Here is a 21,361-nt window from a genome sequence, read left to right as displayed (position 1 = left end):
TTTGCCCTCACAAGACTGGGAAGGGGAGCATAGGCAAAGGCAAAGGCAAAGGTTCAGCAGAGACAGATGGGAACTCAGAGGCTGGCAGATCCCATTCTGTCCAAATAGACACAGGGGCCAAGTGCCACCAGGGTTTGCAGCAGCCTGGGGACATCCAGTGTGTCCCAGCCTGGGGAGGGGGTAGGTGGCACTGCTGACACCACACTCCAGGAGGCCAAACTCACCTGTCCTGCAGCCTGGACCAGGACTGATTTTAGACATAAAAAACCAGGATGTGGCACAAGGATCCAATGAGGCTGATTTCAGCAGGAGCCTCTACTGTGCTGCAGGAGTGCAGAGACCTTGGGTCTCTCCAGACCCCTCCATGAGCCTCACAGCATTCCTGCCCAGCCCTGTGGGTGAGCAATGGGGTGTGGGGGTGGGCAGGAAGGAGCTCCTGCCCTTGCCTGGGATGTGCATTTCACTTCCAAACGGAGGAGATCCAGGTGGTGCCAGGGCTGGCAGGCGCTACGGTGGGAGCACAGCCAGGGGGTTATTAATAACCTGCTGAGTCAGGGGGGGCTCTTGGGTTTCAGGATCACAAGACAGGCGCCGAGCAGCTCAGATGGATCTCCCTCATTCCTACTTTTTACATTGACAGGGACAACTGCTAAGATGGCCTTGTTCTATTTGCAGGACAGCTCAGCCCCATCCTGACAGTCACTGCACCCAGCAGTGCAGTGAAGATTAGAGCTGCAATGACCCCAAAAACACAAGTGCTGTCCTAAAGGAATTAAACAAGGGGGGGCAGGAGCAAAGACACACAGGATTGATCAGCTATGTCAGGACACAGCAGCCATTACAGCCCTGCTCCTCCTCAATGTAATCAAATCACATCATGGAGAGAAAAATGAGTACCACAGGTCTCCTGCTTCCCTGCAGGGTCCTCTCTGCAACCCCAAAAAGGTTGTGGCAGAGGTTGGCAACCCGCTCCTACCCAATAGGATGGTGTCAAGGACATCATAAGATGCAAAGAGCATTTGGAGGATCTTGCAAACATGCACTTTGCAGAGTTTAACTTCAAGAGTTTTGCAGGGGATGAAAAGCCTCAGGGGATAGGGCAGCTCTAGCAAGCTTGGGATGGGATCAGACCTCCCAGAAAGAACATTGTCCCAGCCTGGCTGGCACAAGATCACCTGTGTTTCTGTTGAAGCTCTTGGCTGAGACAGGCTGAGCTCTGCTCTGGGGTGATTCCTTATGCATCACTATGGAAAAGTAATCAGTGATGTGGAACAGATTAACTTTCAGATGCAGCAGCCCATGGTAGCATTGCAGCTGAACAGTTTCTCTCGCAAACATAGTCCAGGAGCAGATGGAGTGGCAGAGAACCATGCCCAGGTCTGAGCCTGGCCCTCAGGGGTGCTGTTAGGGCAGGGGATGCAGGGACCCCTTGCTCCCATCCCTCAGTGCTCTGTGTGCTGGGCACTCTCAGAGCTCCTCAGGGCCACACAACCCACTGGTGTGAGGGTTTGCCTGGCCCTGCTCCCCTTTCTCCACCCTAACCCCCAGGTGTGCTGGAACACAGTTATCTATCAGGAAGGAGAGCACTCTGGCTCTTGCTGGCAGAGTGTTTCAGGCTGGCAACATCTCCAACAGCTATTTTTTCACCCAGGTCAGGACCAAAATAAGCCTGTCTCACCCCTCCCCAGCAGCTGTTACAGACATCACCCTGGCCCTGCCGGTGTTCCCTGGCCCCTCTCCTGTCACAGTGCTCAAATCCCGGCGCCTGCAATTGCTGTTGCTGTAGCTGCCACTTGCAGTGGCTGAAACAAGTGAAGTGCTGAAGCTATGCTTGACTCCTGTGTCCCCAGAGAGGTCTCATTTCATTGTATCAGGCTGGCTGAGCCGCTGAGCCCCGTTCAGTTCAATTAGCCCGATAGCACTCCAATCCTATTTACCTTTATGAATGTGTTGCTTCCCACAGCAGCCAGATTAAAGGGTGAGCAAGGAATCACACGCTGCATCCCTTGCAGGGCAGACCCACAGCAGTGTATTTCCTGCAGTGAGTAAACTGAGACACAGATAAAAACATATGCAAGGGACACAGCAAACCTCATTGAGAGCTGAAAACAGCCTGCAGTGGTAACCCCCAGATTAGCCAGAAACCCAGTCTATACTTTTTAGTTTTAAATAAATATTTTACATTTTAGGTGATGCATCTTTTGGCAGATAAAAGATAGAAGAGCCTGGAAAGTCCTTTTTGACTAAGTGCTCCCTCCCAGCAGGACCTGTCCTTAGGTCCATGTTCCTCACTTGGATTTTAACAATCATTAACCATCTCAACACATTCCAGCGCTTAAATGGGCTCCTTGAGGGGGAGAGATAAGGTATCAGCTTTCCGGTTCATCTTGCCAGCCTGTCTGCAGCAGATAAGCATGTTGGGCAGCAGGAAAAAGGTTATCTAGAAAGGAAGCTGAGCAACGGTTGCTGTTATTGCAGGAGGCTTTGAAAAAAGTCACCCCACCAGGCATCCCACAACCCACACAAGCCCTTCCCGGTGGAACGTGATTGATGGTTGGAGTCCAGCTGTGCCTTCCTCCCGGGGTGGGAGGCATCTTCCCGTCGGGGAGGGCAGAGCTGGCGAGGTCATGCTCTCCCAGGGAAGGTCGTATCAGAGACAGGTGCCCAGAAACCTGTTGTTTTCTCTCTCCTGCCCTGCCCCTGCTCTGAGGAATAGCATCAGGAGGGGTTTGGATCAGCATCTCTGCTGCCCCTTGAGCACATCTTGAATGTTTCTGGGCTGAGGAGTTTCTGCAAGGGGGAGCTTTTCTGCTCAGAACTGAGGAACTGCTGTTCTGGGTTGTGCATAGAAACCAGCACTGATCTCCCACTGATCACTGCAAGAGTGGAAAGGAGCTTCTGAGAATTCTCAGCCTTTCTTAGCCCAAGTATCACCTTGCTTTTTGTGATGGGAGAGGAGAAATGAGCCATGTTGGGAATGGAGGTTCATTTACCCCTAGTGAAAGATGTGCCTTTCCTTTGGACGACTGCATGTTCATTCATCTTCCTGCCTGTACTATGTTTGCTTTTTTGAAGTTGTAGAAACGATGCATATCAGCTAGGGAAGAAAAAAAAAAAAGGCAAAAAGCAGCTATTTCCACTCAAATTCCCAGATCCCCTTTCTGCCTTCTTGTTATCACCCAAGGACAAAAGACCCCTGATCGCAGACATGCTGGTTCAGGAAATGGCCTGAATCATGGGCTGCAGAACAATTACTGGAGCAAATCCTGCCAGGAAGTGCTCTGAACCCACTCAGCCACCCTTTCTACCCTCTGGACCTGCCACCTCCCTCCTGCCTCCCCTTCCAAGGCATCCCTCCACATGCTCCTGTATTTTGCTGATTCCCATTAATCTGTGTTTTATATAACCCCTGTGCTGGACACAAAAACGATGCATTACTGTGCTATTAATACACAACTCAAGGTTTAGGATTTAAAGCAAATAAACCTCCCCACAGCCAGGGGAAGCAATCCATGACAAACCAGTGCTGGCAGCTCCAAGGTGCAAATCCCAGTGGAGAGAGGGTATCAACTCTGGACCCACACCCAGATACCAGAGGCTGATTCCTTCATCACTACTGCATTGAGTGTGTTTAACTATTGCATAGTTCCTTGGCTGGAAGCAAACATCACTAAATGCCCAGAGCACTTTGGGCTCTGGGCAAGTGTTTCATGAACATCCATCATTTTAGCCTTCAGCTTCTGTTCCCGTTGCTTTTCATTTAATTAATTTCTACGGGTCTGGCTTACCAGCACTGATGGTCTTGCACAAAACTGCTAGTCCTGGGAGAAGAGAGGAAGTCAGAGAGAGTCCCAAGGGCACAGGGATATTGGAAGGATGGGGACTCAGGGAAGTTTCTGGGGAATGGAAAACCATCTGCACCTGTTTGAAATCTGTTAGAAAAACTGGGATAGATCTCTGTGCAAAGCCCAAGTCCCATCCTCCAGAGAGGATCAGAGGAAGCAGAGGGTAAAGGGAAGAGCACTGGCGTTTCCAATGGCCCTGAGCCCATAGCTGCAGGGCTCCCATAAGTGATCCCACTTGCCCAGAGCTCTGGAGCCTCCTGGGAGCTTCAGCCAATTTGCTCCAACACTGCAATTAGCATTTCATCATGGCCAGACTGTGAACAAAGGCTGTAATACCACCCAGCCTGCTAAGAACCAGGTATTTTCCAGGGAAAACTCTTCTTTGGCAAGGTTGGGCCCCCCCAGGCCATTCAGCATCTCCTCTCTGGAGCAGGGTTCAGGCACGGATCAGCCTCGCTCAGGCTGTGTGAGGTTAATGGATTTCAAGTGACTCCTGTGATTAACTTTTCCTAAATCTCCAATTCTTTCGTGCCTTCTATTTTTATAAAAGAAAAGGGAGGGAGGTGGTATTTACAAGGGATTTCACTCAAATAATGAAATAAATGTGATCAGCTGAGGGACCTTTAATCCGCTTTGACTCCTGTGTCCTGGGGAATGAACGAGCACAGAGATCTTTGCTGCTCCAAGTCCCAGCGAGGCATGGAAGGAAACAACCCCATCCCTGCCTGTCTTGGGGGGCAGAGCCCCAGCATCACCCCTAAATCAAGCACTGTGTGCAGACATAGGAACATCAGCCAGGCACTTGGGTCAACACCAGAGAAAAACATCTCTGGTCACCTGCTCCCACCCTGCAGCCTCTATGTCCAGGTCTCTGCCTGAAGTGTGCTGAGGCAAGGGCCTCATCTCTAGTTTAGGTGACCAAAAACACATAAAAGGCATCATCTGTGTTCATCAATCTTTTGTGTTACAGCACCCTCTGGAATATATGCATGTGAATGGGAGACATCGTCCCAGCTCCTTAGGCTTTGCCCAATATATTAAACTTTTAGCCAGGAAATTACATGGTTAATTATCACTTTAATTAAAAATCCTAACTGAAAACCATGCAGATTTTCCTAATTCCTAATTGGAATGAAACCTTAGATCTTCTACAGTGAGTTTGTGGCTGCCAGGGACATCCCGTGTGGCTTGGTGCTGCAGTGTCAGGGCTGTGACAGGAGCTGGGGCTACTGCACAGAGCTCCTGGGAGCAAGATAAAGCCATGGGTCCCTTCACCCCCCTCAGAAACACCCTGACTGAATAAAAGGAGTGTGTTTGCCCAAGAAAACCCAGCCTGGGGTAGAGCCACACCTGTGCTACTGCTGGGAGACCTTGACAGCCTTTCTAATTCTCCCCTCAATCCCAAAATCTGCCAACCCATCCTCCACCATCTCCCACAGGTCCCTCCCACTGAGCTGCCTCATCCTGGGAAGGACAACGAGTCACCCCTTCCTAGGGGACAGAGAGAGCCCCATCATGGCAGGGAGGGCAGCATAACCCTGATGTGGGAAAGGATTTATCCCATCTTCATTTCAGCACAGCCCCAGCCACAAATATACAAAACAGTTTGTCAGGAAAAAAACATCAGTTTAGACTGAGGAGAGAAGAACTAAACACCCCAGGCGTGATTGCCACATATGCCCAAAGATATAATCCAGATTTGCCAGTTGCCCTGGCCCTGGTCCCTTTTTTTTTTTTTTTTTTTTTTTAAATTTAATAAATTAAAATCTCTTTTTGCTGCTGAGCATAATCAGCATTAGGGGGAGGGAAGGAGGGGCCCTTCACTGTCCCCTGCAGGATCACACAGGAAATCATCATTACAGCAGCCTGGGACTCTCCCAGTGGCACTATGGAGTGCTGATAGCAGCAGTCCCCAACCCACACACTGTATCTGCCTCCTCCTGGCCATTTTCTTAATTAATGTGTTAGATGAACTGAAAGGCAGAAGATGCCATGGTCAGTACTTGTTCATTCCTTCTGGCTGGACAGGTCTTGGCTTGGAAGGACCACTCCTCCTCCCAAGCCTTACAGAATTTGGGGATCTGAAGGTTCAGGCAAAACATTCCTGGACAATCCTGAAGGACTTCAAACCACTTGGCCTTTTGTCTCCCCACATTGCCACGGTGAGGATCTGCACTGAGCAGCCTGTGTCCTGCTCCAGGTCACAGGGACAGGGGACAGGGCACCCACCATCCCTTGCTGTTGCTATAGAGACAGAAGCTGCTTTTCTCCGCAGCGATGCTGGTTGTCTCTGAGCGGTACCTTCGGTGTGGCAGGCAGGGAGAGAGAGATCAAGAATGTCTTGGCTTGCTGGGAAGGCAGACACGGGTGAGGCAAGGCTCTGCCAGGCCTCTCCTGGTGCCTCTGTGTCCAAATCCACACTCATCTTGTGGGGGGTCTCACAAAACCTTCCTCCTGTTGCTCTGGGCACTGAAGTTCTGTGGAAGAGAAGGGCCATAGACTGCTGGGGGCGCTGAGGAGGAAGACACCCTGGAGAAATGCTATGTGGGAGAAAGTCTCAGCCTGTGAATCCAAACTTACCACTGGGAATCGCCCTGGCTCACCTCCCCCTGTGCTCTCCTGCCTTGCTTTGCAACTATGTTCTAGTTCAGATCAGCTCAGCTGATCTAACCCACTGTGGCAGCTTCTCCAGGCCATGCTCTCCTGATTACACCAGCAAAGATCAGAAGCAACTCCTACAAAGCCATTCTGCCACCCTGGATATACCAGGAGAAGACAACACAAGTGCAAGAAAACCTGGACTTGGTGACACGGCTGTAGAATCATCCAACCTATTTGCAAAGGTTCAGTAAATTCTGGAGCTACAAAGTGAGAGTTTCCCACAAAGCCATGGGAGGAAAGGCATCCCCTGCCCCCTGCCCCTTCAGGAACCTGTCATCTCCAGCTACACATTGGTGCATCACCCACAGTCAGAGCTTGGAACGTGCTGTCATCCTTGCTAGGGATGAGGACAAACTCTGCCACGTGTAACAATGCCTGGAAGGAACAAAAGGCACCACAGCTCACTTCTTCACAGAAATCTTTGCAGGAGAAGGAGGCTGGCAAAGGAAAACCCTGATGGGAGGGTAGCACATCCCTGCTCTCACACGCAGCAGCAGGAGAGAAGCAGGACAGCACCCGCCACCCCCGCTGCTCTGCCTGCTGCTGCACCAGCCTCCAGGGACAACCCTGAGCTCTCCTCTTTCCTCAACATGCTCAGTGACAGCCCTTCCCAGAGGACAGCTCATCTGTGAGCTCTGTGGGAGGCTTGTGTTTGAAGGACATGGACGCCCTCCTCACCACGCTCCCGCTCCAGCGTCGGAGCCGCAGCGCGGGAAGCCAGCAGCTCCCAGGGCTCTGCGCTGACATCCCAGCTGGAGACGCATGCCAGGGATAGATTTTCTGTTTAGCTTCTTTTCATATTAATCATCAAAGAGCAACAAATGTCAGCAGCTTGCAACAGTCATTAGCTGAATGTCTTCTTCTCACCAGCCCCTGTAGGAAGAGGCTACCCAACATGCAGGGAGAGATGACAGCACAGGACCCAGCTGACTCCTCCCTGGCCTTGCAAGCCAGGTGTATTTTGCTCACTTGGGATCCACAGGAGGACAGGGATGACAGGATCCCTCCATTCTGCAGGATTCATCCAGTCAGGACAGGCGCTATGTCTGATAGTATCCATCACCCACTTGTCTTGTAGAGACAGCTAAACCACAGAGAACTGGCACATTCTGTTCAAAATGTGGGATTTTCTTATGGCAGTTGTGAGGGGGGATCCATTTCAGAGACAGCATATTGAACATGGCCATCACCTGGATAAGGATCCACCAGGCTTCAAGGAGGCCACTTGTCACTAGCAGGAAGAAACAGCACCACATCAGGGCATTGCTGTCCCTTACCAGACCAAAAACTCCTCACACACCCTCACAGAACAATTTTCCTTCAGTGTCCTGAGCACCCATCTAGGCCCACCCCACCCAAAGCAAAAGTTTGCATCCCCTTGGGCAGCAAGACTGAAGGACCTGCTCCATGCTGAATGTATATCTCAAAGCCACACTGGGCTCATTTTCTCCCCTCCCTCATGATAAGAACCAAACAGGGCAGGATTTTTACGATTATTTATTATCTGTAAAGCACCAGCAATGTCCTGACTCCATACAAGACACAACTGCTGGGCTTACAAAAAGAAAAAAAGCACTGTGGCCAAAATAATTTATCCTCTGAAAAGTTCACGAATGTCTTCTCAGGAAGCTCTCAGCACTGCCCATACTGAGGACATACCAAGGTGCCAATGTGAACCACCTAAAGAAGGTGGACATGGAGCTCACTTCTCTCACTTGTAAAGCTTAATTAGGCTGCTGTCCAAACACAGCTTGAGAATCTGGCCAAACAACAGGTATGGCCCTCGATTGCTAAAACCCAATCCATTACAAGACACTTTTTTTTTAAAGGTGGGGAAGCGACATTAAAAAACACCACTGCTCATGGAAGTTACAACTGCTTCCAACAAACAACACGTAGAAAATATTGGGAGGGGAACTTTCAAAGTATCTTCTAGTTTCCAAGTCCTCCGCGTTCACCAGATGGATATCAACATCTGACACGTGTTGGAAGACATCCATATCAACTCCACCAGCCTGAACTGCAAGTAGCCGAAAACAAAGCCAGAGAGAACATCTGTGATGTGGTGCCGTCCGATCATGACACGGGACAAGCCCACGCAGAGGGCCCAGAGGACCAGCAGGATGCGGAGAGGGATGGCCAGGACCAGGTGGTTGAGGAAGAACTTGGAGAGCATGGCCACCCGGCTGGCATGGCCCGCGGGAAACGCGTAGGTGTCCATGGTCAGGTAGTCCAACAGGCCAGGATTGATGTCGTACGGGCCCTTCCGCTTGGCCAGCTTCTGCAATCCTGCCACAATCATGATATCCAGGAGCAGGGCTACAAAACAGGAGACACAAAGAGAACAGTGAGAGACAGAAGAGTTAGTTGAGGGCAATTTTCAAGGCGTAACGTTAAAGGGTTGTCATTGTCTTTAAATAAAAATTTGGTTTTGGTTCCGACCAGATGTCCACGGTGCAGCTGCACACAACTCAGGTCACCACCCAAATGATTAACCCTCCCAGTTTGCCCACAGAGGAGGCAAATACCACTGTCACCACTGTTTCCTCTGACAGAGAACCCCAAACTGCAGAGGCGAGCAACCCACCTGGGGAGGAAGAGAGCAACTGGTGAAGCTAAAACTGAAACTCTTTTGACCCTCAAACCACCACTCTGGATGTTCCTTTTGCTGCCTCCACCTCATGCTTTAGAAACCTCATTCAGCAAGATTCCTGCCTGGGGCTCTGTGCCAGGGTGCCCAGGCTGCAGTGAGCAGTCTGCTGGAGGAAAGGTGCCCACAGCACTTTCTAGTGTTGTCCCTTGGCCTGTCCCAAGCCCACCGCCTCCTCCTGCCCAGAGCAGCCAGGGGATCACACCATGCTTGCAGATTTTCTACCATGCTGACAGATTTCACTAAGAAAAGAGTATTAGGAACCAGTGAGCCAAGGGGAAAGGCACACAATAAAGTAAAAGGTGCTCCTGTGTTAGAAACAGCACCATGGTGTGTTGGAGGGTGGGCAGCATCCTCCTAGAAGTCCCCCACCCATCCTTCTTCCTTTGCCAAAGCATCAAACACCCACGAGCCATTTCTTGTTTCTGCTTACCTCTTGCTCCCTGTGACTTTCTCCCTGCAAGTCACCCCACGCAGCCCCTTCCCTGTGCAAATGCACTGGGGGTACCACACCTCCCAGCCCCAGCAAACACAGGCCTGTCATGGCACAGGCACCTGCAGCTCTCTAAACCAAACCTCCTTTCTTCCTTAAAAGCTTCAGAAGTGAAACCCATCAGCATTTCTCTATATCACCCTCCTCTTCAGCCCACCTGCTTAGTCCCAGCCGACAGGTATTGTCATTTCTATTTCCTAGCATCAATTTTATTTCTCTTTAATTCCATCATCTGCTTTTTACAACCCTCCTAATTAGTCAGAGTTTTCACTGCAGCTGAAAAATTTCAGCTCCCCGCAGAAATGACAAGGACATACCTGACACCATGAGCACAGCCTGCTCCATCAGCAGGAATGCCAGGGCCCAGTTGTTTGGTTCCCAGGCCCTGGTAAAGACCATTCCTTGACAGCTGACAAGGTTTCAGGAGCATGGATATGAATGCAGCGGTGGTGGGGATGGGAAATGAGATGGCACAAGGGAGGCAGCTCCACCTGCCCGCTCAGCACCTGGCAGGAGCTGGGAAGTGAGGAGCTGTCACGGCAGCTCTGCTCACCCACCTTCCCCGTGTGCCACCCCCGGTCCCCAGCACTGCTTTGGGAAGGGGCTGGTATTTACCCTGGCCAAACCCTCTCCTTATGGAAGACTGCTTTTCTCCCTCATCTGCAGGGCATCTTGCATGGACAGCAGGACCTCCCTGGACCTTCTGCCCAACAGGTCATGCATGCCCTGGGGTCTCAGAGCTGTGCAGGGCAGATGGAGCAGAGGAAAAGGTCTGGGTACCAGCTCCTCCCTGGCATGGACAGTAGCAGGAATCCAGGCTAGACACAAAAAGCAGGAGATTGACAGAGAGCAAAGATTCATGAGTGGAACCTGAACAAAGTTGTTGAGGCTGCAGGTGGCAAGGGGCTGCAAGGAGGCCAGTCACACCACTGGGCCTGTAGCAGTAGCTATGGGTTTAGGAGGACAAGGACAACCAGGGACTGCCCAGCTCCTGCTGGACGTGACTGGCAGGCAGGGAGAGAGCAGGGGGAGGTCTGCAGCCCAGCAGGACCCCCACACTCAGCAGAGTGCTTGTCTGCAATGTGCTGACTTTTTTTTTGACAGGCTGGTTGTGAGGGAGAAGGGGAGGGAGGGATTTCAGACTCAGTCTGTGGAGCCCTGGAGTAGCCACTCACCCTGGCTCTGTGTTAAGGTCAAATGCTGTCAGCCCAGGCCTGGCTGACCAGTACGGGGCTGCCCTGCTACACAGTGCTCTGCTCATGCTGGGCTTCCTAAATCACCCCCAGCCCAACTCCTCACCCCACTAAGTGACCCCCCCCTCCAGCCCTGATCCAGCAAAAGGCTTCAGGAAATTATTTTCAGAGCTCATTGACTGCATTTCCCACCAATCCCTTCTCACCCTGGATGAGAGCTGTGTGAAACTGAAACTCCACGATGCTCTCTCGGGAACCCAGACTCATCAAATTCTTGGGAACCCAGAAGCATCAGAGAGATGATGCACCAGTGCTGCCAAGAGAAGACTCTGGCCCAAGCTGCTCTGCTGAAGTCAGCACCTATTGCATTGCTGAGAAGCCCAGGCAGGGCTCCAGCATGAGTCTGGGCACCCCAACAGATCCCAGTGTCTCCTCCACAGTGTTCAGTAGATTCCCTAGAGACCATTCCCCACCAAACCTGCCCAGGGATCAGTAGCAGAAGTGCCATGTGCTTTCACAGTGTGTGGTGTTCAGCACTGCCTGTCAGTATTTTGCACTGGCAGTGTATTTTTATAGTCAAAGGTGATGTCAGGGCAACTCGAGGGATGCAGGCATGTGTGCATGGAGGTGTTCAGGGCATGGAGAACAAGCCAAAGAGCACTTCTAATAATCCTTTCATTCAGAAGATGAACAAAATGGGCCTTCAGTACTGTTAGCTTTGATTTTCGTCAAATGATGCACAGAAAGCAAAAAGCCTCGTTTGCCCACATTTCAAGATCGGAAGGCATGACAGCATTAAAACCGGGGGTTAATTTGCCATTAAAAGAAAAAAAAACACCAAAGATCCCTCCATCTGGTGCTTTTTCTGTCACTTCCCCTTGCACTTTCTGTTCATTTCATGGAGATTTCTTTATGAAACAGCCCCAGCAGCCACCCCTGAGGCGTGGGGGGTCCCACTGCCCTCTCCCAGTGCTGGGTCTCTGCTGTTCTCCTTCCGTCTCCTGCTGCTGCTGCTGCCGCCGGCGCTGGCAGGGTGAATCAGCACTGCTGCCAGCGGTGCTGCCAAGGGCCCATCCTTCAGGAACAGATACAGACAGTGCTGTTGCCCAGCAGCCCCCTCCCAGGCCCTATTCCTTTGCAATCCCATGACCTACATACCCGCTTGGACCTTGACTCGCTTCCTTCCTGCCCCTAATGCACATCAAATCCTCGCTCCTCGTGTGGGCACAGCTTTAGGCAGGTAAGGGGTTAACTTTATCACCTCCGGCTGCAGGTGGGTGTCTCTGTGCTGGGGACTGTTCCTGCTGCTGAGCCCCAAGCCCCTGAGCCTTGCACCTGCCACCTGCAAATCAGCACCACCACCTTGGCTCTGTCCTTCCCTGGTCCCTCACAGAGCCCTGCAAATCCTTCAGGGTGACCTGACTGCAGGCTGGAGCAAACACAGCCCCAGGAGAGCCCACGGAAAGGAGCCTGCAGCTGATGTACCAGCCTGCTCTGGCTGCTCTCTGGAGACCCTTGGGGCTGTCAAAAGCACAGCAGGGATGGCAGAGTGCCACCTGACTAAGGCTGAGATGAGAGGATCAAGAAATTTTAATATGAAGCTTTTTTTTCATCATGTTTTCCCCTCTAGAGCCAGGTAGCACTGGATTTAAACCAGAGGCATCACTGGATGTAAAACCCAGGTAGTGCTGTATTTAAAAGTGAAGGAAGGATTAGCTCTTGCCTGTTCCTGTTCTTTTCACATTTTTCTGTCAGAGATCAGGAATTTCCCTGTTGACCTGGTGTTAAGGGAAACAATCCTTCAGATTTCCAATGCAAAATCCCCAAATCCTACATTAACATCTAAAACTTCCTTAAAACACGAAACCAAAGAGCAAGTCTTGTCTTGCCTGTGACAATTTTAGCATCAGAGATCACCATGGTACTGTAAAAACCCAACATCTGGCATCAGATGCACAGTAAATGAGCTGAAAGTGAGGCCCCTGGGCAGGCATTTTATATCTATTAATAAGGAAAGGAAAACAATTATCTGCCTTGCTCCTAGCACCAAGTGTTAGGAGCCCATCAGGAGCGCAGTGGTGAGCAGAGGAGCCCTGTGCAGGCCAGGCACAAGGACAAACCTGAACCATTATCAGCACAACCAAACTCCACAGCTTGTATTTAAGAGGAATTGAAACAGTTGGATATCCCCTGCCACCATAAGGCCTTTTCTGTCCCTGAGGTGCCACCTCTGCTGCCATCCCTTATGGCTGGAAGAGGCTGAGGATGGTGTGAGCAGCCCCGAGAACATGGTCTGCTCCAGGTTGGAGCTAGGCAGTGTCTCCAGGGATGGAGGAAGATTCCAACTGGGATGTTTATATAAACATGTTATCAAAACCACAGCTGAAAAACAACCTGGGTGCAGTTCTAGGGGAAGGGGGGGAGGAAAAGAGGAGAAAGCCAAAAAAGCCCGTGGCCTCATCTGCTCCAGCAGCCGAGATCCACGTGACTTCACACACATGGGGCTGTGCTTGGATGAAACAAGGCTACTCTGCAGAGCCCAGCCTGTGAGGTTGGGATCAGAAACAGTCAAAAGCTGGACTCAGCCTCCAAGAACCATGGCTGAGCACACGGGAAAACAGGGAGGTAAATGGCCAGGAATAAAGAGTGAGCCCATTTCATGAGCTCAGGAGGCTCCCAATGTGAAGCAGATGTGCCTCAGGCAAGATGTGCACAGAGCAGAGCCAAGCCTCACTGCCTGGGCTTCAAACCCACCATGCTGGAGGTGGCATGAGCTCCCCACTGCAGCTGCTGAGGGCATGTGTAGGGCCTTTGATGGTCCTGTATTGCCCAGATTACCCACCCTCACTCAGTACTGAACTCTGGACAAATACCACCAGTCCCAGGAAATAGTTTCTTTAACTCCATAATTAGAACTCATAGTTTTGTCACCATTTTTCTTTTCACTTTTGTGCCCCTTCCTACTCCTTCTGAACTTCCCAAATCTCCAGCAGGCATTAGGGTCCCTGACCTGGAAAATGAGCTGTTTGCAGCCTTATCTCATTGACATTAATGAAAGATGCAAGTTTCAAAAGAATCTTCACCCTCTCTCCAGCGGAGTCAGTGGCAGCTGGAAGAGGTGCACTCTGGAAATGAACCCCTCCATTCCATTTTGTTCCCCAAATGTGGCACTATTGGGTGTCAGAGCTGACAAAAAGCACAGATGGCATGACACATTGAAGAGCCAATGAATCAGGCATTCTGGTGTTCAAGGGGGGGTATTTTTTTGGCTGAACAAGCATCAGTGTGGGGTAAGTGGTCATGGGGAGGTGAAAAAATGGTGGAAAGCAGAATTGTGCAATTAATTAAAATAAAAACCCACAACAACTAAAAATAGATTTGCTATATTCTAGATGATTAGAAGCAGCCCTGAGTGCAAACACAGGCTGCCTGGAGTTCTCCCCTTGGAAACACTGCGCCCTGGGAGCTGGGAAATTTGTACTCAGCATCAGACACTGAGTGGGGCTCCTTCACTGTGGGTCTGCACAGGCTGGGGTGAGATGCAGGCAAGAGGGGGAGCACAGTGAAAAGGGCTCGTGCTGCTGGGTGAAAGGAGCTGAGCAGCCCCGAGGATGGCTCATCTGCCTCCCAGAAGGGCTCTGACAGCTTGAAATGTTCCTGTACCCCACGGCAGCAGTGCAGGTACCATCAGCACATCTCAGAACCACTTGCACCAGCACCAACAGCGCTGTATGGGATGAGCCAGAGGAAGAAAAGTGCCTTGGGCTGAGGACCAGCAGCATGGCCCAGCCCATGCTGGCTCCTTGCTCAGCCTCAGTGCTGTCTGGGCTTGGAGTTACATCTCACTGCTCTTCAAAGAGGCAAACTGGCAAGGAAAAAAAAAAAAAGTCTGATTGTGTGATGCTCAGAGGGTCTCCAACCATCACACCTCACAGTGTGGACCCAGGTACATCTGCCATCAGATTGAAATGGTTCTCTGTTCCAGGCTAAAACACGGAGGTTTCCTCGAAGCGGAAGAAAAAAGGAGAGTTCATCTGATCCCCCTCCTTCCTACCCCATCCTCCACCAATCCTGACCCGGAGCAACTGGCTCTCCCTGCCTGCTGCTCCTCCCAACAGCTCACCTCATCCCTCACCTTCCTCTTCCCAACCACTGCTCCTGTCAGGGCGTGTTAGAGGCAAACACACTCACCCGTGGATCTGGGATCTCCCTTCAGGCCAGAGCCCGGCTCTGCCTCTCCGGCTCTGCCTGAGTGAAACAGCCACTGTCCCCTCTGAGCTGCAGGCTGGGGCAATGGGAAGTTGCTCCCGGAGTGACAGACAGAAGGATGACTCATTTCCCATGTTTATTCCCCCTCTTCCCATTCAACAACCCTCGCACTTCTTTTCTCTTTTGCTCTGCATTCAGGCTGGGGAACGTTTTGCTGTTTGCTCTGCAAGGGTTGGATTCCAGCTCGCTGCACATTCCCCAAGGGCTGCACACTGATGCCTGCAGGGCTCACAGCATCCCCAGCAGCCGGCCACGACCTGAGCAAATCAGTGCTGCCTGCTACCGAGGGGCTGATCAGACCATGGGTCTGATGGAGACACTGTGCAGGTCCCTGGAAATACCCCCGTGCCTGCTCCAGCCACAGTCAGATGAGCCCCAGCCTGTCACTGACTGTCCTTTATCCCAGGGGACACTGCAGGCTCACCAGGCTGCCCTGCAGTGAGCAGGACACATTTCTGTAGAGGAAGCAGGCAGGAAGGGGGGCAGGGAAGCCGGGGGAGCTGGGCATTGCTGGCTGTTCAGTGATGCCTGAGCTCATCAGCTGTGAAGGGATGAAGGCTGAGCACGGCCCCCACCAAAGGACCATGGAGTTCAGCTGCTGTGTCTGGGCAGAACAGAGGCAGATTATCAGCCTGGAGTGATGAAGAGGAAGGTTTAATGCCAGGCTGGCCCTGTGTCTAAATGCTGGATGCAGCGAGTGGGCATCTGCATTGTTCCCTCTGACTGGCACCTTCTGTGGGTCACTCATGTTGGGTTACTCGGCATTTAAATGTTTCCACCTCAGTGGGCAGGCATGCTGCTGGCTCAGTGAGACCTTGGTGGGCACTGGCAGGGCAGGGAGGGGAGTGGGACAGCAGCTGAGCCCCTGCATGTGCCAGGCTGTCCAAGGAGGGATGGATCCACAGGGCACCACCTCCCAAGCTGCTCTACCCATCCCTGATGGAACGTCCTCTGCCCTCCCTGGCTCAGAAAATCCCTGTTCCCACAGTGGAAGAATGAAAGGAGAAAAAATAGATACATCTGGCCCCAAACCATCTCTGGGGCTCTGGGCTGAGCAGGTTCTGCCACATACAGACTGATCCACCTGCTGTGCAGCCCCCTGGCCTCTCTGCTGGGTCTGGGCTGCCCTGAGGCTTGACATGAGCAGCTCTGCCTGGGCATTTCATCTACCCTCTGACCTCTACCAGCAACGGGCTGTACTGTCTGGGTTTTCATCACACAGTCTCCAAAAAGAAGCACAACAATATCTGAAGCATGTCTGTATTGTTAGAACAGGGTCACTGGGGTCTCGAGGGGCTTGGTGAAGGCATTTCTTGCTCTCTTACCTTCCTAATCCATGAATTTCTTACAAATCTGGTCTTGCTTGGAAGCTGCCAGGATGGGACCACAGAGTTCTGATCATATATATGTATTTATAATTTTCTTTCTTAGGGGGGTCTGCAGGGACTACACTTCAGAATATCATGGCTTGGTTCCTGCTCAGAGTAAAGCTATGTCAGTACTCAGGAAGAAGGCTGGACAGAGCAAGAACTTCCTCCTTGCTGGCCTCCAGGAGTGAAGAAGTGGCCCTGGGTCCCTCCTTTCCTCCTCCTGTGGCATTCACCCACCCCCAGCCTGACATGCTCAGTGATACATCCACGCCCTGAGGCAGTGCTGTACTTAATGGGATAAATGCTTAGTGACAGCACCAAAGAGCCATCCTGCCCCTCCCAGCAGGATGCAGAGCCAGCTGGAGATGGCTGAGCACTGGCACCGGTGGCACCGAGACAGCAAGCAAAGCTTTCTCTTCTCCTCGTCTGGATATCTGTTCCAGAGAGCCATGAGCACAGCAGAACCAGTTACTGCTACATCAAACCAATAACAAACACAATTTTATGTGCAAGGATGACCCAGGCAGGTACCTCCCAACAGCAAAGACACCCAGCTTGGATGGCAAATAGCTGAACACAGCGATGGTTTGGCTGTAAACACAAAAGAGGGGCCTCACTGGAGTGACCACTTTGGGTGGGCGATCACATCCCATCCCCAGTGACCACATTCCATCCCCACTGCAGTGAGAAGGCGCCTCGATCTGCAAAGACCATCAGTTTAACAAGATCAATCTGTTTAGCTTAATAAATAGGAGGTGAAGAAATTATTTGAGCACTATCCAAAACACTGAAAGGCAGAAGAGATGTTGGCTGAAAGAGCTGTTCAGCTGGAGAGAGAAGGGTATGGAGACGCAATGAAGGGAAGAGTCCAACTAAAAGCACTTGTGAGAATCCCTACCACTGCAGTAATACAGAAATGGCTCTGACAAGTTCACCCTCACTTGTAACTGTACATCAGATTGAGTGTTTGGAGTTTTTTTTCCCTTAACAAATTGAACAGGAATAAATTAAGGGATGTGCTACAGCCTGTATTTTGCCGTGGGTTAGATCGATGATCCAAATGTTCTTTGCTGGCTTTGCAGTCAATGAATCATTAAATTTGGATCCACATCCTCACCAGATGGATCAGAACCAGAAACCGAGGTACCGCTGCCCCCAGGGTTTAATGGAATTTGTGTCTGGTTCTGAAGCAGATCTGGGCATTTTACTGAAGGTTTTGTAACTGCTTTCCCCCTGCAAGTCTGATTGCAAGGTTCAAATGACTTTCTAAGCACCTTAGTTTTCATGAAACCCTTGTGACTGCACAGGAAAGCTTGAATGGTCCTAAAAGTACCAACAGTGGCAGACAAATTAAATGAACTTTACAACTGGAGGATTTCCTGAGTTAAGCTTTCCTTGATTTAGCCAAGGGACTGTGAACCTTCTCCCTGACTTTTGCTCAGCCAGGGCTGGTGATGCTGAGACAATCTTCCTGAAAACGTGTCCTGGCAGAAAGATTTTTACAGTGGGCACAGATATCTGGTTTCTTCCATCTTTTCAGTAACAGCCTGTGTATGCTTCTCTGGCTGTTCGGCATTTGCTGGAAAAGATTACTGTGAGAAGGGGAAATCAATAAATTCCATCACAGATGACAAATATGGAGGGAAAACATTGCTTGGGGTTGCTAATCAGCATCTGCAGTGGGGATGGATGGAGCATCCCAGGGTCAGCCCCCTCACCCGGAATGCTCCCACATGTGTTGGCAAAGCCACTGGCGAGAGCTCCTCTTCCATCTGCAGTGGTGCTCTGCCAGGTTCCCAGTCCCATTTCAGCAGTCTCCTCGCCTTGGAAGCCTGATTGCAAATCCTAAACAAGTGCTCTATGATGGGCTGGCTCCCTGCCCAGAGACTGCATCAGAAATTCTGCTTGATGTATCAAACCCTCAGTGAGCCGGGGGAAGGGAGGAGAGCCCAGGGAGGTATGGAAGGGGTGCTATAGGCAACCCCAACTTCCCAGCTTCCCTCTTCCAGCAGGGAAGCACCAGGAGGTTCCCTTCCCTTTGACCTGTGCCTATCTAGGAGGGCTTTTCACCACATCCTGGTGGATTTGAACCACAGGAAAGCAGCAGCAAGAGGGACCAAGGATGCCAGATGCAGCAGTGGTGCCATGACCTTCCTGTGTACACACAATCCCACTGTTCCTGGGACCTGTCGAGGTCCAGCCACGCTCCTTCTCCACCAGCAGTGCAGATATCATGGCAGCAGCTACTCGGGTACTCAGAGTTTCTGACTGCAATCTTAAATATCAGCCCAAGGCCACTCTCACAGCAGAGATCTGCTCTGTGGGGTGACACTAGTCCTGCTGCAGAAGCTGACAAGAGAGGCTGAGGGCACCTTGGCCAGTGCCACCAGTCAGTGCTGTCTTTTCAGAGAGAGTAGTGGAGCTCTTTGGAGGCTGCCAGACCTATGGAACTGGAACACCAGTTAACTATTTCCTCTCTTGGAAGGGGAAGAGGAGGGGTGGGAGTAGTGTGTCTAGGCAAGGATGCAAGACTCCAGAACCCCCAACTTGTCCCTGGGCACCCCACTGGAGCTCAGAAGACCCGGAGATGTGAGTAATGATGCAGGGATGAGCTCTCCCAGCCGCCAGTCCATGAAGTTAGAACATGGCCCCAAGGTGGTTTTGCATTTGGCCTCCTCATATGGCAATGGAAGGGTGAAAAAACCTTCCTTGTTTTTAAGCCAAAGGGGGCATTAGCTCTTTGCAAAGACCTCAAATTTTTGGAGACAAAGCAGCAGTTTCCAGGCTCCCATCAGAGGCTCTCAGGTCAAGAGACATCTGGAAACTGTGCCACTCACTGTTAGTCACCGACTGTTTCATCCTCGTGCCCTTTTGAATGGATCCTCTCTTCCCAGTGAGGGGCTGACCCCGCGCACCGAGGAGCCCCTGCGAGAACTGCTGACGTTGGCGGGCTCTGCATCACGCTGGTGCTATTCTGGCTCCTTCCCCGCCACTGCCTCCCCCCATGAGATGTCACAGCACGAGGACAGCCTCCTCCAAAGGCACAGGGAAGAGAAGGCAGCTACCACTGTGCTTTTCAAGCCAGTCCAGCTCAGTCTTCACCCTCTCTGAAGGATGAACTTGTGAAAATAACCCCAAAACCTGGGGCCATGTTGCTGAGCTGTATCACGTCACAGTCAGCCCCTGCAGACAGGAAGTCCTTTTCCTGTGAAATAAAGTGTCCCTACGGCACCTCAAAATGCTCCCTGAGAAGAAAGTGTCTAAATCCAATGTTTTCAATTTCTCCTATCAATCAAAAGTGGGATTGCCGAGTTTGTAGGGAGGGTGAAACACCAGGGTATGTCACAGCCAGAGGAGAGGGTAAAATAGGATAATGGGACCCTGTGCCAAAGGCAGAAGAGCAAGAAGAGGAAGGTCCTCAGGTATACATGGCCTGGGCAGGTTGGGGCCAGGATTTAAGGCAAATCACAGCTAGAGCTCATCCTGGTCATTGGTGGGACATTGGGGTGGGATGGGCCCTGCACAGTGGAGAAGCCAAACCCTTCAACACATCCCAATCTCCATAAACAGGGACACTGACCACCACCATTCAAGGAAAGACTTGCAGGAGAGCCAGAGGCATTCCAGCCTGCCTACACAGCCTCTGGGTCAAATTAGCACATGGAAACGGGGACAGCAGCAAGAAAGGTACCCAAGGGAAGGAGGATGTGAGAGCAAACTGCAGCAGGGAAGGTGACAGGACTCCATCACGTGGAGTCTGGTCAAGAGGGCGGCAAGGGGATGGAAATAACATCCTCAGGAACTGGTCCAGATATTAAAGATTAATATCTTTATGTCTTTCCCACCTATCAAACACCAAGGCAGATAACCACAGATTAAATAAAAGACATCACTGCTTCCTCCCAGCATGGACACTCCCTCGGTCTGACTGGACAGCCCTGCACCATGCAGGACCAGGGGCCTGTCCCTGCTCCATGGCTGTCCCCAGCTACCACAGTTAATCCATCCCTCTTAGACACCTTCTTGTGACATCCATCACCCACAGTGCCTGGGGCTCAGAGGCCAAAGCGCAGCATTTACCCTAAAGGTCACTCCCCGCTTCCCAACCACTTCTGCTGCTGGGAGCAGCCAGAGGAGGAGTCCCAGTGCTGCTGTCCCTTGTGAGGAGGGCTGGGCTTTCCCGGCAGGGAGGGAGGTTTGCCACTCACCTAGCAGCAGGTTCATGAGGACCTCTTGGCCTGCCAGCGTGCTGCTCTTCACCAGGCAGATGAGCGTACCTGCAATCCAGGGGATCCCGTGCCCCGTTATCCCCAGGAGGTTGATCATGGAGCGGGCACCTCCCCAGGAGGAGGCTCTGTTGGCACACACTCCCAGCCTCTTGGACATGCAGATATCGATGGCCAGCAGTGAGTTGAAGGCAATTCCCTTGAAGGAGGGGTTGAGCTGCATGCAGTCCTCCTCGGGCAGCTGCTGCGACTGCCTCCGCTCCTTGGGGTTGGTGTTCTGGGCACCGGCTGCCCCGGCCTGGCTGCTCTGCTTCCTGCTGGAGCTCCTGCTCTCCTGGTTCCCCTTCAAGGGCTGATTCAGGGAGAGGAACTCAGCCCTGTTGAGGACATTGTTCCTGTCTCTGGCCCTGGACCGTGGCTGGGATGCTGGCATTGCAGTCTCTCTTTAACGCAATCTGCTTTGCAAATACTGGGAAGGAGAGAAATCCCTCTTCTCCCTGCAGAAAGCTTCCCCCACTCCCACCCTCACAAGCTGTGAATTTGGGAAGCTACAAAGGTTCCCCTCTGTTGCCGTTGCCCCCAGCACAGACTGCAGCTGTTAAATATAGAGTAAGGAATGCACATGGCTGTTTACTTCATGGGCCTAGCAAGCTT

General features: G+C 51.7%; 1 protein-coding gene and 1 long non-coding RNA gene across 3 annotated transcripts in view; one reads left to right on the top strand and one right to left on the bottom strand.

Annotated features, from left to right (window-relative positions):
- Window positions 1-19,737, top strand: part of LOC147649706 (uncharacterized) — a 26,964-nt gene extending 7,227 nt beyond the window's left edge. For both annotated transcript variants that reach the window (XR_015278115.1, XR_015278116.1), the window contains exon 3: window positions 16,543-19,737. This is a non-coding gene — a long non-coding RNA (uncharacterized LOC147649706). The remainder of the gene's footprint in view (window positions 1-16,542) is intronic.
- Window positions 7,988-21,361, bottom strand: PLPP7 (phospholipid phosphatase 7 (inactive)). The gene is made up of 2 exons (XM_023938214.2): window positions 20,690-21,361; window positions 7,988-8,825 (listed from the first exon to the last, which is right to left on the bottom strand). The coding sequence occupies exons 1-2, from the start codon at window positions 21,138-21,140 to the stop codon at window positions 8,461-8,463; spliced, it is 816 nt and encodes a 271-aa protein (XP_023793982.1). The 5' UTR covers window positions 21,141-21,361; the 3' UTR covers window positions 7,988-8,460.

The sequence above is a fragment of the Cyanistes caeruleus genome, chromosome 20, assembly GCF_971803275.1.
Source record: "Cyanistes caeruleus chromosome 20, bCyaCae1.hap1.1, whole genome shotgun sequence".
Taxonomy (NCBI): domain Eukaryota; kingdom Metazoa; phylum Chordata; class Aves; order Passeriformes; family Paridae; genus Cyanistes; species Cyanistes caeruleus.
The sequence above is the reverse complement of the archived record's forward strand: the minus strand, read 5'-3'. Positions and strand labels throughout refer to the sequence as shown.